General features: G+C 34.9%; 3 protein-coding genes across 3 annotated transcripts; all 3 read left to right on the top strand.

Annotated features, from left to right (window-relative positions):
* The first annotated feature begins 216 nt into the window (after positions 1–216).
* On the top strand, positions 217–2,832 carry LOC108480988 (glyceraldehyde-3-phosphate dehydrogenase B, chloroplastic). The gene is made up of 9 exons (XM_017784145.2): positions 217–608; positions 687–800; positions 913–1,080; positions 1,184–1,351; positions 1,459–1,619; positions 1,729–1,790; positions 1,879–1,928; positions 2,018–2,424; positions 2,514–2,832. The coding sequence occupies exons 1-9, from the start codon at positions 510–512 to the stop codon at positions 2,647–2,649; spliced, it is 1,365 nt and encodes a 454-aa protein (XP_017639634.1). The 5' UTR covers positions 217–509; the 3' UTR covers positions 2,650–2,832.
* A 9,240-nt stretch (positions 2,833–12,072) lies between these two features.
* On the top strand, positions 12,073–15,964 carry LOC108480152 (serine/threonine-protein kinase/endoribonuclease IRE1b-like). Its single transcript, XM_017783045.2, has 6 exons — positions 12,073–12,484; positions 12,683–12,917; positions 13,113–14,536; positions 14,641–14,813; positions 14,932–15,178; positions 15,392–15,964. The coding sequence occupies exons 1-6, from the start codon at positions 12,360–12,362 to the stop codon at positions 15,840–15,842; spliced, it is 2,655 nt and encodes an 884-aa protein (XP_017638534.1). The 5' UTR covers positions 12,073–12,359; the 3' UTR covers positions 15,843–15,964.
* Positions 15,965–16,533: 569 nt separating this feature from the next.
* Positions 16,534–18,265, top strand: LOC108480574 (glucan endo-1,3-beta-glucosidase 12-like). Its single transcript, XM_017783611.2, has 2 exons — positions 16,534–18,019; positions 18,106–18,265. The coding sequence occupies exons 1-2, from the start codon at positions 16,681–16,683 to the stop codon at positions 18,135–18,137; spliced, it is 1,371 nt and encodes a 456-aa protein (XP_017639100.1). The 5' UTR covers positions 16,534–16,680; the 3' UTR covers positions 18,138–18,265.
* Positions 18,266–18,483: the final 218 nt, after the last annotated feature.

The following is an 18,483-nucleotide window of genomic DNA, read 5'->3' as shown; positions in this document are numbered from 1 at the left end:
TTGGAAATAGAATACCCCTCTCTCTGTCTCCGATGTGGGGTTTCATTATTATTAGCCTCAAAATAAGTTTATCCTAAGAACGTACAATGACATGGATATTTTAATTTCATCTAAATGTTCACCACCATCCAAAATAATCTCCTCGTAGCCATAAAATTATTGCTTGTACGCATCTTGGGCACTGCTCCATTGAGCTTGAGTCCTTTCTCTCTTGACGACTTGCAGATTTTTTTTTTTTTTGTGGTCATTTAACACAGTGCAAAACTGCTAATGCACTTGAGAGAAATGACAAGGGATGGAGCTGTGGCTCAAATTATGAGCTTCAGTTCTCCCATACAATCTTATCACATATATCTTGCACACCCTCCATATTCACCACACGTTCCGTTAATTCACTTTCAACCATAATTTATATCCAATGATATATTAACCAAAACACCAAATTCAAGTGTATAAATAGTAGTGGGGAGGGGAGTTGATCTTTTAGTTTTTAATTACAGCCATCAGCCATGGCAACAAACGCTGCTTTAGCTCCTTCAAAAATCCCTGCCAACACCAGGCTTCCATCTAAGACCACTCACTCTTTCCCCACTCAATGCTCTTCCAAGGTCTCCCTCTTTCTTCTGCTTTTGGTTGCTCTTTAATTTGCTTCAGGATTTTATTTTCATTTCGGTTTTGTTGTGCAGAGACTGGAAGTGACTGAATTCTCTGGACTTCGATCCAGCTCATGCGTCACCTTTGCCAAGAATGTTAGAGATACTTCCTTTTTCGACGTGCTGGCTGCCCAACTTACTCCCAAGGTTCCTGCACTCTTCCAAAATAACTCTACTTTTTAAGAGATAAGATTGTCCTGCTAGTCTTACTACTGTTGCATATGATAGTGTTGATGGCTTGAAACTGTTTGAAATTTAGAGTGAAGGTGTACCATCAGCATCTGTTAGGGGAGAAACAGTTGCCAAACTGAAGGTTGCAATCAATGGATTTGGACGCATTGGCAGGAACTTCCTCAGATGCTGGCATGGCAGGAAGGACTCACCCCTCGAGGTTGTTGTTGTAAATGACAGTGGTGGTGTCAAGAATGTAAGTAACTTAAGTTTCATTTGTCATGCTTTATAAGAGCTAACCTATGAGGTTTGGTTTGATTAGTTTCATTCATTAACTGCGGTATACAATATAAACACAGGCTTCACACTTGCTGAAATATGACTCCATGCTGGGAACTTTCAAAGCTGATGTGAAAATAGTTGACAATGAAACCATCAGTGTTGATGGGAAGCCCATCAAGGTCGTCTCTAACAGGGACCCTCTCAAGCTTCCTTGGGCTGAACTTGGTATCGACATTGTAATCGAGGTAGGTCCTTTGCCCTTAAGTGCTCTTAAACAGATCCTGCAATCTATTATTCAGCTTGCTCTAAAGAGTAATAATTATAACTGAATCATTTGACATGCACCTTAAAGGGAACTGGAGTCTTTGTAGATGGCCCTGGAGCTGGAAAGCACATACAAGCTGGTGCCAAGAAAGTTATCATAACCGCTCCAGCTAAAGGTGCTGACATTCCAACCTATGTTGTTGGAGTCAACGAAGGGGATTACGACCACGAAGTCTCAAACATCATCAGGTCAGTTTTGAATGAAGAGTTGCGTGCTAATAGAGCTGTAACGAAAATCATTCCCCTTATTCCTTCTGTTCTAGTGGTTTAGAATTTGATTGCCATTTTGTACTTGCAGCAATGCTTCATGCACCACAAATTGCTTGGCTCCTTTTGTGAAAGTCATTGATGAAGAATTTGGTAAGCATTTCTCATTTTTATGTATCATTTCAAAGCTTGAACATTTTGAGGATGATCCTTTTCTCACTTTGCCAAAACTGATTTGCAGGCATTGTGAAGGGTACAATGACAACCACTCACTCTTACACTGGAGACCAGGTAATCATAATAATTAACCAAACACAAACACCCAATTGAATTGCTTGAACAACGAAGAAAACTAAAATTATTTGTTGGTGATGGTCCAGAGGCTATTAGATGCTTCGCACCGTGACTTGAGGAGAGCCAGGGCTGCAGCATTGAACATTGTACCAACAAGCACAGGTGCAGCCAAGGCTGTCTCTCTTGTGCTTCCTCAACTCAAGGGAAAGCTGAATGGCATTGCACTTCGTGTGCCGACACCAAACGTATCAGTTGTTGACCTTGTTGTGAATGTTGAGAAGAAGGGCATTACAGCTGAAGATGTGAATGCTGCTTTTAGAAAGGCAGCCGAGGGACCATTGAAGGGTGTATTGGAAGTGTGCGATATTCCTCTTGTCTCAGTGGACTTTAGGTGCTCTGATGTTTCTTCCACCATTGACTCTTCCTTGACCATGGTCATGGGAGATGACATGGTCAAGGTGGTGGCCTGGTATGACAATGAATGGGGTTACAGGTGAGCTTTAAGCAAGCAATCTAAAATCAGTGTAGGTAATGTTTATATTTGATTTTGTAGATTAATAACTGTTACAATGTGATATGCAGCCAAAGGGTTGTTGATCTGGCACACTTGGTGGCAAGCAAGTGGCCGGGCATGCCTGTAGCTGGAAGCGGTGACCCCTTGGAGGATTACTGCAAGGCAAACCCAGCAGATGAGGAATGCAAAGTTTACGAGGCTTAAATAGTTGCAACTTTATGATTATTTTTTTTTTTTTTTTTACTTGCAGATGGTATAGTTGGTGGCCAAGGGTTTTCCAATGTTCATGTTAACAGAAAAAATAAACAGGTCATTTTGTAATGACAGCAGAGTGACATGAACATATAACATTTCAATGCATGCAGCTGCAATCATCTTTTGAATTAATTACTTGTTGCTGTGTGTAGTCCTTCTATCAATTGCATCCTACTTTCTCATACATACATACATACATACACTTCAGCTAGTTGGAAGAAACGAAGCAAAAACTGAACACCAAAGTGTATAGTTGTGTTAAGCTTTAAAAGTTTGAAGAGAAAAGGCAGAAGGAGAATGAGGCCTACCATGCATAACCCGACAACAACCATTTGCATTTAGCATGTGGTGATATAGAATGTTAGGCTCTTAATCAATATTCAATCATAATAACCTTAATTATAAAAAAAAATCCTGGTTTATGCATAATCCAAATAGAGAATTGATTATCAATGTAAAAAACACTCAAGCCCAGTCCAATAATGGTCGTTGAGTTCTTGCTTTGCTGCCAAGAATGTTGGGCTCTTCAGCAAAAATCTTCTTTATAATTACATATAATGTTGTCTTTTGTCACAGTAGCTACTCCATCTCTAGCATCACAAACCAAAGGGTTTCTTACCAAACAACCACCATAATATTCACCTTTCCATCGCCAAGCATAACACTATACATGAATTGAATGCCTCACAAATACAATTTCAAAGCCCTCCATCATTCAAGAACTCTTTAACAAAATATGAAAAAGCTTCAATAACAACAGCATCTTAAAATCTGAAAGAGACAACAATCCTCACTTAGCAAAACATGAAAATGAAAGCGTTAATGTCCGAACTCTGTATTAGTAATGACTCTTCCAAGAGTACAAGAAAGAATGATGTTCCCATGAAGTTTACAACTACTTATGCAGAAGTTTAAGATCATATACCTCACAAGGTAAGTCACCAGGCTCACTGTATTTGCCATACTTGAAACTAAAATCCCTTTTTCACTTTGAGTTAAACGCTATGATATCATGATGGACTCACTAAACCACGGAAACGAACACGAAAGGTTGTAAGTACTGACTCAATCGCGGAACTACATATGTGATCGTAAACTCAACTGGTTCAAAAAAAAAAAAAATTGCTTATATATATTTTTAATTTATATAATTAGTAAATTGAGCTTACAAAAAATTGTAAAATAATCCACCAAAATTTTTGAAAATTTTATTTTATACAAAATTAAATTAATCTCTCTCCACTCACTTTTTTTTAACATTCATCAATTTTGTCTCAAATTTCTTTTAATCTCTCACACACCCTCTAGAATTTTTACAAGGTAAGTGATCAATATTTCAATACTTGCAAGTCTCTCTAATTTGGAAATAATTATTCTTTTCTTTTCAAGCGTTATTAATTAATCTCTAAAACATAATATTGTGGCTTTTTTTTGATAGATTAAGATTTTTATACAATATTTAGTTTTTATTGATTGAATGATTTTGAGATATTGATTTTGTATGAGATCCCTAGCATCTTGATTGACTAATAATTTTTAAAAGTTGATTAATAAAAATCCCAGTAGAAATTAGGATTGATTATCTTTATAATGTTGAATTTCTCAAACATTGATTAGGAATTGTGACCATACTACGTACGAAACGATGTTTTCTGCACATCACTAGCTTTCACTTTCAGTTGATAATATCCAGATCTTAAATCAATTTTGGAGAATACAATTGCACCTTTCAATTGATCAAATATGTTGGCGATCAACCCGATTGAGCAACGAACAAGTAATTAGAGTTAGTTCAATTTTCGTAGATCAGCCCGTTCAGAGATGGCAACAACAAGGTTTGACATTGAGAAGTTTGATGGTGTCACAAATTTCAATTAGTGGCAAGTTCGAATGATGGCAATTTTAATTCAGACTGGGCTGAAAAAGGTCGTTACCAGGAAAAAGTTCGAGAATCTAGATTAGTCAGAATGGGAAAAACTTGATGAAAAGCATTGTCTGCAATTCAGTTGTGCCTCGTGAATAGGGTATTGCAGGAGGTATTGATGGAAAAGACCTTATCTTCCTTATGGAAAAGGTTAGAAACTCTTTATGCTAAGTCTCTGGCTAACCGTTTTGTGTTGAAACAACATTTATTTACGTTTCGCATGAACGAATGTGAGCTTCTTAGAGATCACATCAGTCAATTCATTACCCTTTTAAATTATTTAAATAACTTTAAGGTTCAGATTGACGATGAAGATCAGGTTATGCTATTATTGTGTTCTTTACCCCTTTCATACAAGTTTTTTAAGAAAACCCTGATTTATGACAGAGACAAACTCTTGTTCGAGGATATGAAAAGTCATTTGTTGAGTAAAGACAAACTCAACAATGAGTTTGGTTCGGATAGCAAGACAGATAAGCAAGCTTCTGTTTTGATAACATCAAAGATGCGAGACAGAAGGTATCGCTATTGTAAGAAGTTAAGGTCACGTCAAAGCAGATTGTTATAAACTGCAAAATAAAAGGGCTGCTGAGAGTAATGAGGAAGATGTAGCTAGTGCTAATTTGGCAGACGAAAGCGTTGATGATTTCTTGTTAGTGTCAATAAGTGAAAGCTCCAAGCTTACATCCGAATGGATACTAGATTAGGGATGTTCTTTCCACATGTGTCCCAATAGAGAATGATTCTCCACATATAGTTTGGTTGAAGGTGGAGTTATGCGTATGGGAAACGATCCATCTAGTAAGGTAATTGGTATTGATACTGTTAAAATTAGGATGCACGATATGACAATTAGGACACTCTCAGATGTTAAGTATATACTTGATTTACGAAAGAATCTCATATCTTTGAGTATTTTAGACTTGAAAGATTGTAGAATCAACATCGAGTCGAAAGGCATTAAGATGCCTCATGGGGGACTCATTTTGTTAAAAGGTAAAAGAATCGACAGTTTTTATATTCTGGAAGGTTCTATAGTGACCGGTGAAATCGAACGTCCCTCGTACATTACGGAGTCGAAGTCAACTCGTTTGGAGCGGAAGCAACTTGGTCATAGGAGGGAAAAGATATGATTATTTCATTGAAGAGAGGTTCTCTTTTGGGTGCAAGTTTTGAAAAGTTAGGGCATTGTGTTCATGAAAATTAGACCCGAATTAGTTTTAATTTAGCAGTGTACAAGTTATAGGCTAAAAGTCTTCCAGTTTCTAAGCACAGATTCAATTAAGTTAATTCCCTGCATAGTTGAAGATAGGCCCGTGGCAGGCTTTGGCAAAGATGGCGTTATGGAAATATGAGTCAATGCGGATATTTGTTGAGTATGAGTCCTATTTTAGTCAAATTTGAGAAATAATCTTCCAGTTAAACTATGTTTATTTGTTTCAATCATACTCTGTTGATTTGTTTCAATCAAACTCTGATTAGTCTAGATTATTTTTTTATTATTTGATCTATGAATTTAGCCTTTAAATAGTGTACATGCCCAAATTTGACCGGGCCTTAATAAACAAAGCCCAAATTACAGAACAAACCAAACCAAAGTACAAATTAAAAAGGTCCATTTACAAAAAATATCAAACTTAAAACCCAAAATAAATAAAGACCTAATGGCCCATATGGCCCACTATCTTAAGCTAGCAAGAAACCCTAGCTTTTCCATGGCGCCGCAACCCCATGTGTTGGCCTTAGCGGGCACAACACTCGAGACAGGAGCCTCGTCCCATCGCCTTCGCTATCACTTGCAAACAAGCAAAGAAGAAGACAAAAAAGGAGCAAAGAATAGTAACAAAAAGAAAAAAGAGAGTAGTAGCAGGAAAAATCACATGTATCCGGCTATATAGCCACAAGAACTTCGATGTAACCTTTTTTAGAACACTGGAATAGAAAAAATCAAAAACAGATTCAAAAGATCAAAAAAGGTGTTTTTTTTATTACTTTTTCAAAAAATAATAATAAATAGTAGAATAGAACAATAAAAGCTCTATCGGAGTCGCTCCGCCTTCTTTGGTCGCCAGAGGAGAGTTTCACTGATATCGAAGGTTTCAAAACCTTTAGAAGTCGGCCCAGGCTGCTACGATGGCGGAGAAGACACTGGTCAAAGCCGGATTATTTCCTTTTGTTCATTTTTTTTCTTTTTTCTTTTTTTCCTTCGTGGAAAGAAGGCTGGGCCTTCAGATCCGGTCGAGAAAGGGGTTAAAAATCCAAGCCGTGCGGCTTCGACCACCGGAGATCGATGGCCTTGATGGCACCAATGGCTGAAAATGGGGAGAGGAAAAGAGGAATCGAGAGAATCCTCTAATTTTTTTTTTTTAAAACCTAAGGGAAATGCTTTTTTTTTCTTTAGATTTTTGATATTTAAATAAGGGACTAAACGGTGCCGTTTCAAGGTGTCCTGAAGAGCCCCAAAACGACGTTGTTTTGGGGCCGACCCAAAAAACGGCCCTGATCCTACAGAGGGTCTGCGTGTTTTGGACTAAAGGTATATTTACCCTTTTAGTCCTTCCTCTTTTCAGCATGCTTCAATCCTGTTCCTTTCCTTTTTTAAATTTTACCATTAGATTTTATTCTGTTTTCATTTTGATCCTCCATTTTTTGAGGCTTCGTGGAACGCTGTGTTTAGGGGGGGTCAGGGAGTAATTTCCCTTTTGATCATTGCCCTTTCTCGCGTGTTCGCATTTGGTCCTTTATTTATTTATTTTTACAATTTACTCTTTTTAATTTCATTTTAGTTTCAATTAATCCTTATTTTTATATTATCTATTTATTATAATTTAGACTTTAAAATTTCATTTTAATCCCGATTTAGTCTTTTATTTATTTAATTTCAGCCCTTTAAGGATTTTATTTTATTCTTTATTTGTTTATTTATTTCCTTGCTTATATATTCATTATTGTTTTATTTTTACTCATTTGCTTGTTCGTTTATTTGTTTTATATATATATATATATATATATATATATATATATATATTATTCATTTACATTTTATTTTAATTCTTGCATTTATCGCTCTTCCAATCTTCAATAATCTTTCACTAGTTATTTATTTTATTTAGGCCTTTATTATTATTATTATTATTATTATTATTATTATCTATTATTATTATTTATTTATTCATCTATTTGTTTATCACCTTTTTATGTCTTTAAAATTAGATTATATTTTTACTGATATATATATATTGTTCCTACTATTATTATGAATTATTATTATTATTATTATCACATTATTATCCATTTATATATGCTTTACTATAAATCGGGCCTTCAATTGTATTTATGTTTTTAATGCCAATATTTTTACAAGCCCTTTCTCTTATATCTATATTTATATTTATCTATTATTTTGTTAATATTTTCATTACTATTATCCATTCATTTCGTATGTTTTATTGTTGGAATTTGTCGGCTAATATTACTATGACTATTATAGTACATTAATACTATCATAACGTTCGTTTATTTATCATATATATTTGACTCAGATAATTGTTTTATATTATTGTATTATTATCCCATGCATTATGTTTAAATATAATCGGTTATCTTTATATTATATTTCAAATAATCCCATGTCGCTTTAAACTTGCGTTTGATAATTATTTAAAAAGAAAAATTTTTAAAATAAGGTAATATTTTGCGTTTAGGGAATTCAAGAAATTGTACCCTAATTTACTGGGTTTCGATTTTCTTATTAAACCTAAAAAGACAAATATCCTTTTAGATTTCAAAATACACAAATTTTCGATAAAGATTAAAGGCAAACTTGCTCCCGAAGATTTAAACGTCGCGTCCTAACTTACTGGATGTGACACCTTACTATCTCGGGGTGAGTAAGTCTTTGATGATCGTTTCAATGTAATTCAGGCGTTTTAAAATTAGCATTCATGAGAAGGGATCGTATTTTAAAATTTTTTTAAATTTTTTTTCAATTTTCGACATTAAGAAGTTAATTAATCGATTAGGTACCAATTTTGGGCGTGACGAGGGTGCTAATCCTTCCTCTCACGTAACCGACTCCCGGATCCATTTTCTCAATTTTCGTAGACCAAAATCAGTTGTTTTAATAAATCGAAAGATTTTATTGAAACGACTAAATTTCTAGGTGATCCGATCACACCTAAACAAAAAAGATTGGTGGCGACTCCCATTTTTCATTTTCATTTTCAAAACCAAAGTCGACGCCCGTTTTCAAAAAAATGGTTTCGACAAATAGGTTCTTTTACTACCTTACAAAATAAACCCATTAGAGATTAGAACTCATAACATTTTTGGAGAATTTTGTATTTACGTTTTGAGGGTTCTTTATTTTTTTGGGTTTTGGAGTTTAGTTTTTATCTCCATCTTTGTACTCTTCATTCTTTTGCTATTATAGTAAAATTATCTTTGCCTGTGATTTTTTATCCTCTTTGGAGAGGTTTTTTCATTATAAATTTGTGTATTCAATTTCTCAATTTCTTCCGTTATTTTTACTTTTTCATTGCTTAATCGGGTCGATCCCCAACAAAATAGATTGTCAGTACACAGAAACAAATATCTATTATTGGTTGTCAACTTATTCAACTGCCAATAATTAATATAAAGTAGCATCGACCCATATTTCTTTCTAACAAAAAGCACCGAAGCTCCCCAAGACGATATACTAAGGCATGTAAAACCTCAATTTAGGAAATCTTGTAATTGAATTTTCAACTCATTTAGCTCCCTTGGTGTCATATGATATGGAGCAATGGAGACTAGAGTTGCACCCGAGTAAACATCAATTACAAATTCCACCTCGTGATTAGGAGGTAATCATGACAATTCTTCTTGAAATACATTCGAAAACTCTCATATTGTCCAAATCTTACTCATTTGACTTTCATCTGAACTCGAGTTAATAACATAGGCCAAATATATTTCACAACCTTGATTCAAAAGTTTATTAGCTCGAACCAACGAAATGATATAAGTAGAATCACTCAACTTATGCCCTTGACTTCAATGATATCACCTTCAAGACTTTGGATAAAGAACTTTTTTTTACGGGATTCCAAAATCATTTTATGCTTGATTAATCAATTCATTTCTAAAATTACATCAAAATCACCAAACAACATGATCAACGAGCACTATTTGTCCCAAAGAACTTGAAACGAATATTGGTATGCTTATAACTCCAACTTCAATTTTCCTGATTTCAAGAAGCTAAAATTAACGTATGAATGCATAAAGCTAGGATCAATTAAAGCATGAACAGGTGCAAAAAATAAAAGGAAAATACATGCTACAACATCGGTAGCATCATCCTCTTCTCTGTTTCGGAGCTCTAGCTTCATATCATTCCCTACTCTTTTTTTATTTTTGTTACTTTTAAAATGTTGTTTTATTATCTCAATTATTTTTCAAAAATAATAGACTTGTATTATAAATTAGATCAATTATCATTTAATAAGAAATGTATATTTTTTAAAAAATATAATATATATTATTTAATGAATTATAAAAATAAAATCAGTGTAATACACTTGTCATTGTCCAAAACTTGATATCAAACTAAGACTTCATTTCTAACAAAAGTCTATTTTCTCAAGTTATTTAGACGGAATAAATTAGATAAATATATTTAATTGTATTGTACATGGTATATTTGATTTGATTTCACATTTTCCTAAGTATAACTCAGATAGGGTTTCTATATTTTGTTACTGTGCAAGCAGGGTTATTACAACTAAACATAAACTAACTGCATATAGATAAAACATAATGGAAAACTAAACATAAGTCTTATTTTAGCTTGTTTGTTTTATTGAAAATTAATTTGAGAAAATTATTTTAAAAAATAACTTATTTATTTTGAAAGTTGATATTTTTTATGTTTGGATGAATCATGTAAAATATTTTTTATTATTTAACAAATTTCGTAAAAATTTCATAAAAGCTGTTTTCAATGAAACAAAAATACGTATGAAATTTTCTTATCTTTTCATTGTTTAATTGAGTTTAATTTATATCTATAAATTTATATTTTACATTTTCTTTGTAAAACAAACACAATATAAATATATTTGTTACAAAATATTATAATGTAATTTTTTAAGAATCAAAATTTATTTTATAATAAGAAAATATTTTATAATAATTAATCTCGTATATAAACTTAATAATAAATAATGCTTAATTAAAATTTAAGTTTTATACATTAATTAAAATTTAATTTAAATTACATATATTACGATATAAGAGTATATATTGACGCATTAGAATTGTAAGAGATAAATGAAGTTAAGCATTATTTAAACAAATGCTTATATTTATATAATTAAAATATTTATATTTTTATACTAGGTTAAAATATGTTATAAGTCCTTATACTCTTCAGAAATTTTAAATTTAGTCCATGTATTTTGGGTTAGTGCTACTTTTTAGATATCAAAATTCAGGTTCAACTGTGAGTATTATTAAAAATATTTTGTTAAATTCATATTCATTATTACTTCATTTTTAGTTACATGAATACCTAGTTTTTATTATTATTATTTAAAACTGTGACATCAACAAAATTGAAAAAATAATGTTAACAATTAGACTTGATTTTAAATTAGAAAAGTAGAGAAACTAAATTCCAAATTTATGAAGAGTACATACTACATAGACTTATAGCATATTTTAACTTTTATACTACAAAACATTTATTATTAATATATTTATAATTGTAATAAATATTTATTATTAAAATATTAATATTAAATATTTTCAACAATATTCAAAGAATATTATTTAAAATTATTATTTTAAAATTTACTATTAAAATAAAATTTGAAATATTAAATATAATCAATTATATTAATAATTTATTATATGATTAGATATAGATAATTAAATATGTATTTTAATAATATTGAAAATTATAATATTATATATCAATATTTGATTAATTTTAAATATTTTAAAAATAAAAATAAAAATTATTATTAATTTTAAGCTTAAAATTAATTTTATATGAAAAAATTACGTATAAAGGAGTTTTTTGATGAAGAATGTCTTATGCTTTTGAAAATGATAAGTTGTTTTACAGGAAAAGAAATATTTTCATTGACCTGTATGTCATTTTTCATTAAACAAATATAAAAGAATACAACAAAAAAAAAATGAAAATCATTTTTAGTGAAAAAAAGGAAGGTGTTAAGTGTGTTTCTACTAAATGGTTATATTTCCAATTGAATGAGTTGATAATATGGTGATTAAGGCTTCTCCTTTTTATTCATTATTTAAAAAAGCCATTCCAATGTGATCCAACTGATTGACAACATATAAAAGGTTCCCATTGGTTACATATTTAGATGTTATTTATACCAAAATTTAGACATTTTTGTTAAATATTTGTTCAGGTTATAAAGATTGTGAAAATGCAAATTACCAAAGACAGCAGTCGTAACACAAGTTTTATAGTTCACTCAGCTGACGTGTGTGGATATGTTTGGTTAGCATGGCAACGACCGGATCAGGAGGTTGGACTTGGGCACGAATCAATTGAAAATACGCCAAGCTGGCCAGGCTGCCCTGCCACCCCTAATTGACCTTTCCCCCTCTATTGCGGTATTCTGCAAAATATCCCAATTCCATAACCCTAGATTCAGCATTTCCCAATTACACTCCAACATTTTTACCATCATTCATTACCAAACTCTGGCACGATATGAGGCGATCTCGGATTTTCCTTTTGCTGTTAGCCATCTTATTTTCTCCGTCTATACGCGGTTTCTTCTGCTCTCAGATCTCGCAAACTGCTCTTTCCAATCGTTTCCTGCCGCCCCGTCCTCCGTAAGTATCTTCAGCTCCTTATTCTCATTGGATTAATGCATTTAAGAAAGAAAAAAAAAAACCGGATCTTTGATTTTTTTTTTTTTTGAATTACGAATTTTGCTATATCTGTCTATAATGGCTGCTGCATGATATGTGGAGTTCGCTTAAAACCCTGAAATCAGTTCTACTCAAATTGTATTTTGTGTCTTTATTTAGTGACGATGGGTTAGCAGTGGTAGTTACTCTGGATGGAACAATGCATTTAGTGGACAGAGTATCAAGGAAAGTTCATTGGTCGTTTGCATCGGGCAGGCCTATTTATTCATCTTATCAGGCCTTCCTTGACCAGGACAATGATAAGCTTAATACATCTGGACCCAACAGTGATTTGTATGTTGATTGTGGGGATGATTTGCAACTCTATGTTCATAGCAGGAGCCATGGAAAACTGGTATCAATGCTCATCCTGCTTCTGTTTCTTACAGTTGTCTGTCCCATACTAATTTTGGGGTTTCTTAGTCATTGATTCTATTGTCTATGATAACTATTAAATTTGACTGATTGATTAGCTTGGAAATTTTGTTTATATGCTTTATTGCTTTCATACTGATAGCATCTTTTTCATCTCAATGGTTTTGCACTTTAGAAAAAACTTGAACTGAGTGCTGAAGAATATGTTAGAAGAACACCCTATATAGCAGAGGATGGAGGGATCACTTTGGGAGTAAAAAAGACCTCTATTTACCTTGTTGATGCAAATTCTGGTAGAATTGTACAAACTTATAGGTCAGATGATCCTCCCTCTACGCTAGATATTCAGAATGATGCAGGCGAAACAGTTCGTGTGACAAAGGATGCTGATGCACTGGTGGAGTCTGGTCCTTTTAACTCAACAACAGTCAAGCAATTTGTCTATATTATGAGGACAGATTATGTCCTCCAGTATTATTCTCCAAACTCTGCTGAAGTATTATGGAATGTGGCATTTTCTAAAATTGATGCTGAATTTCGATGTCAAGGATCAGAGGAAAAACTTTCTGCAGAATACATGCATGATTTTGAGTTGCAATTGCCATGTCAGAAGAGACCTGTTGTTATCCAAGTTCGTGATCATAAATTGTTGGAATCTCTCCCCGTCTTTGGCTGGCTTGATGGAATAATCCCACTGCCTTCTTCAAATCAAAATCCTCGCTTGCCTCCTGCTGATGTATTCCCACTGGCTCTTCCTAGTGACAAACCATGGCTTGCTTTGCCAGCTTCTGAGATGGAAAACCCTCTTATGTTGGATACCGCTAATACAAACATCACTACAAGGTTTGACATTGCTGGATTCAGCATACAACCTTTCATTGCTTTCTTTGCTACCCTATTGACTATCATTGTCTTTGCCTTTTACCGCTTAAAACGAGGTAAGGGGAGTAAGCAGGATCAGGAAGTTAAATTGCAATCAGTACCTAAAAAGAAAAAACCTAAGAGAGTTGGGAATAGTAAGAGCAGTGGCAATAACGAGAAAAAGAACAAGCCTGTGTCAGAGGAGAATAATGTTGGAAATACCAACACACTTCCTTATATTGAAAGGAATGAAGGCAAATCATTGCTGAACTTTACAGATCTTGTTGATGGCCGAGTAGATGGGCGCCGAATTGGTAAGTTACTTGTTTCCAACAAAGAAATAGCAAAAGGAAGCAACGGTACCATTGTACTTGAAGGGATTTATGATGGTCGTCCAGTAGCTGTTAAACGTCTTGTGCAGACTCACCATGATGTGGCTTTGAAAGAGATTCAGAACCTTATTGCTTCTGATCAACACCCTAATATTGTTCGCTGGTATGGCGTCGAGTTTGATCAGGATTTTGTTTATCTCTCTCTAGAGCGTTGTACTTGTAGCTTAAATGACCTGATCTATGTATGCTCTGAATCTTTTCAAAATCAAGCCATTGTCAAGGATGAAGATTCAAAATTCTTCAATGAGTGTAATGTTCGATTGCATAGTGTGATGGAAAATAACAAGGTTATTGAACTCTGGAAGTCTAATGGACATCCTTCGGCCCATTTGTTGAAACTACTGAGGTAAATTTCATATCCTTAAAGCTTTCTCGTTCTCTTCTGCTCGTGGGTGTGTGTTTCTTTGTGTGAAGTTGATCAGAATATGACATTGTTATCTTTTTCTGTAGAGATATAGTCTCTGGGCTTGCCCATCTACATGAACTTGGCATCATACATCGAGATCTAAAGCCTCAAAATGTTTTGATAATCAAGGAGAAGTCTCTATGTGCAAAGCTTTCCGACATGGGCATTAGCAAACGCTTGACTGGGGATATGTCTTCCTTAACTCGCGGTGCTACTGGTAAGCTTACCAATCACGAATGGTATCATTCAGCAACAATTAAACCATGCACGTTTCGTGATACATTGCCTGTCTAAAGATTGGTCAAATTAATTCTTTATAATGTTGCTAAATGTAGGTTATGGAAGTTCAGGCTGGCAAGCACCTGAACAACTTCGTCAAGGACGCCAGACACGCGCTGTGGATTTATTTAGTTTAGGCTGTGTTTTATTTTTTTGCATCACTGGTGGTAAACACCCATATGGGGATAGTATTGAACGTGATGTAAATATTGTGAATGACCGAAAGGACCTCTTCTTAATAGAGAGTATACCAGAAGCAATGGATCTTTTCTCTCATCTCTTGGATCCCAACCCAGAATTGAGGTAATCTATCATCCACATTTTGATGATCCTATAACTATGCACTCGTTGAATGCCCCTGGGTTTAATATTTGAGCATGCAGATCTTCTTGTCTATCTGCACATAGAAAAGCCTGTGAAGTGCATTCTTAAACATAACAGATGGAAAATATTTAAGCTTATCAGGTGTTGTACGCAATACATCTCCTCTAACAACTATATTTTGATATGTGGTAGGCCAAAGGCACAGGATGTTCTGCATCATCCGTTATTTTGGAGTTCTGAGATGAGGCTTTCATTTCTTCGAGAGGCTAGTGATCGTGTTCAATTGGAAGACAGGAAGAGTGAATCAGAAGTATTAAATGAATTAGAAAGTATTGCAGCAGTAGCTTTGGATGGAAAATGGGATGAAAAGCTGGAACCTGCATTCCTTAATAACATTGGACACTATAGGAGATACAAATTTGATAGTGTTCGTGACCTATTGCGGGTAATAAGGAACAAGCAAAACCACTACAGGGAAATTCCTCAAGATATCCAAGAATTATTGGGGCCACTTCCAGAAGGATTTGATGGTTATTTCTCTAGTCGATTTCCAAAACTGTTGATTGAGGTTTATAAGGTACTCTATAAGCACTGCAAGGAGGAGAAATTCTTCCAGAAATATATGAACAGCAGTATAATCTAATCTAATTTTCATTTGTTCCTCTCCTCTTTAACTGCTGTTCTTACTGTATATAGAAATTGTATCATACTGCAAACAATTTTGTGTGTCAGTGATTAATGTATTATATTGTAATTTAACCATAAGTTTCATTTTGTAGTTTCATCTCTTCTAACCTTAAGATAACAAAGCAGTTCATGAAACTAACCTTGTGTGTTTCTAGATCTTTGGCAGCTTCATATACCGCCAAAGTGGAAAAAAATCTAAACAAAAATAACAGGGTTGGCTTGGCATAGAAACAGGTGAAGAATTATTTTTATTATTTTAAATGAGAGTTAAAGAAAAGCAAGCTGCAAAGATTCTTGTATGATTCCCCAGTCCGTGATGAAGCAGTTCTTATACTTTATACATAATGGGTTAATCCGACAAACCTCAGTTTTAAAGCTTCTGCTTATCATTATAGAATACAAGAAGGGCATGTATAGAAAATTTCAGTTTGGAGAAATAAATGTAGGGTCTTCTTATTAATTATGAATTTACGTACTCCCTCAAGATAAGTGTGAGAGACGCGTTTCATAGGTGGGAACACAAACACATTGCTTTGTTGTGGGATATAGTTGGATCCTCTGCTAATGTTGGAGTGGACCCGCTGATCAGCTTCAGTAGTAATAATATTTTTGACAAAGGTGGAAAGATACTGTTCCTCCTCTGAATTTTCATCACGTTCTGTCCCCACATTATCTGACATCCTCCCAATTTCTCTGCTCAAATGCATTTGGCATTTCATGCCAGGAAACTGTGGGTACTACACATATCTTCACTTCATTAGGAACATCAATACCTTGATCCTTTGAACCACCAAATGGCTCTTCATCTCTTCCACCTCCTCCTCTTCCTCCTTCTCAGCCCATTATCTTATGTCTCTAGCGTTGGCATTAACTATGGCACTCTAGGAAACAACCTCCCTTCTCCAAAGAAAGTTGCTCAGCTCCTCCAATCTACGCTCCTTGATAAAGTTAAAATCTACGACACCAACCCTGATATCCTTGAAGCCTTTTCCAACACCGGAGTTGACCTTATTGTTGCCGTTGAAAACTACCACGTCGCCAACATTAGCAAGGACGCAGCCGCAGCCGACGACTGGTTTGCCACTCGTGTGCAGCCCTTCATCCCCGCCACTTCCATCGTAGCTGTTTGTGTAGGCAACGAATATTTGACCTCCGATGATAATTTGGACCCTGATGCACTGGTCCAAGCCATGCAAAACTTACATGCTGTGTTATTAAAGCGTGGTCTTGACCGTAAGATCAAGGTCACTACCCCGCATAGCATGGCGGTTCTTGCTTCCTCATTTCCACCCTCGGCTTCAACCTTTGCCACAAAGCTTATTCCCACCATGAGCTCTATTGTTGGGTTTTTGGCTGATACTCGTGCACCTTTCATGGTCAATGCCTACCCTTATTTTGCATACAGGGATAACCCCAGCACAGTTGATTTAGAGTATGCATTGCTAGGGAACTCGACAGGGGTCCATGACCCTAAGGGTTACATCTACCATAACATGCTGGACGCCCAGATTGATGCTGTTAGGTCAGCTATCGATGCCATTGGCTTTGGGAATCTATCAATGAAGATCACAGTGTCAGAATCTGGATGGCCCTCAAAAGGAGATCCAGAAGACACCGCAGCTATACCCAACAATGCAAAGACTTACAATACCAGGTTGATTGAGCGTGCACAGTCTAATAAAGGGACACCCATGAAACCTAAGGATAACATAGAGATATTTGTGTTTGCATTGTTTAACGAAAACAAAAAGCCAGGGGGTGCGAGTGAGAGAAATTTTGGGATTTTTAATGGGGACGGGTCTAAGGTATACGAAGTGGACTTGAGCTGTGAGTTCTGCAGCAATGGAGATGCATTCGAGAAGATGTCGACAAGCGGCCAAGTAAGGGGTCCGTCAGTATGGTGCGTGGCTAAACCACATGCAGATGAGAAAGTACTTCAAAGTGTGCTGGATTTTTGCTGCGGCCCTGGTGGAGTTGACTGTAGGGAAGTTTATGAAAGCGGTAAATGTTTTGAGCCCGACAAGCTTCACGCTCATGCATCATATGCCATGAATGCTTACTACCAGATGCACGGCAGGAATTATTGGAACTGCGATTTCAAGGGTACTGGCCTAGTCACCTTTAGTGATCCAAGTAAGTTGATACAATTTAAAACACCAATACTTAAAATCTTTCTTTCATTTTCCCCCATTAACTTTCAATTAATCTTCCTTGGTCAGGTTATGGGACATGCCGGTATCGACAACAGTGATTCAATAGCTTAGATGTGGTTGATTCACAAATCTCTTGTATTTGATTGCTGGTATTGTGGATTTGAAATTCGAGTAATGTAACGTGAACCAAGTTCAATATTATCTTATGGAAAGAGTTTGGGTTTAATGGGCGCCGAAAGGCAGAATTGATTGAATTTTGATTTGATTGTAAAAAGGGTGTTTCTTTTGAGGGAAGAAGGTGGGACATTGGCACATGGCCTCGAGGCTCCACCATTAAAGGCTTTTCATCGTCAAATAGAACAGCTCTTCCTCTTTCTTGGGCGGGAATCTTGGCTAGGCCTGTGGACCCGTCTCGGGGACTGATAAAATGGGCCACCGCATCCT

Source organism: Gossypium arboreum, chromosome 1, assembly GCF_025698485.1.
Source record: "Gossypium arboreum isolate Shixiya-1 chromosome 1, ASM2569848v2, whole genome shotgun sequence".
NCBI classification, from domain to species: Eukaryota; Viridiplantae; Streptophyta; class Magnoliopsida; order Malvales; family Malvaceae; genus Gossypium; species Gossypium arboreum.
This window is presented reverse-complemented; position numbering and strand designations above follow the sequence as displayed.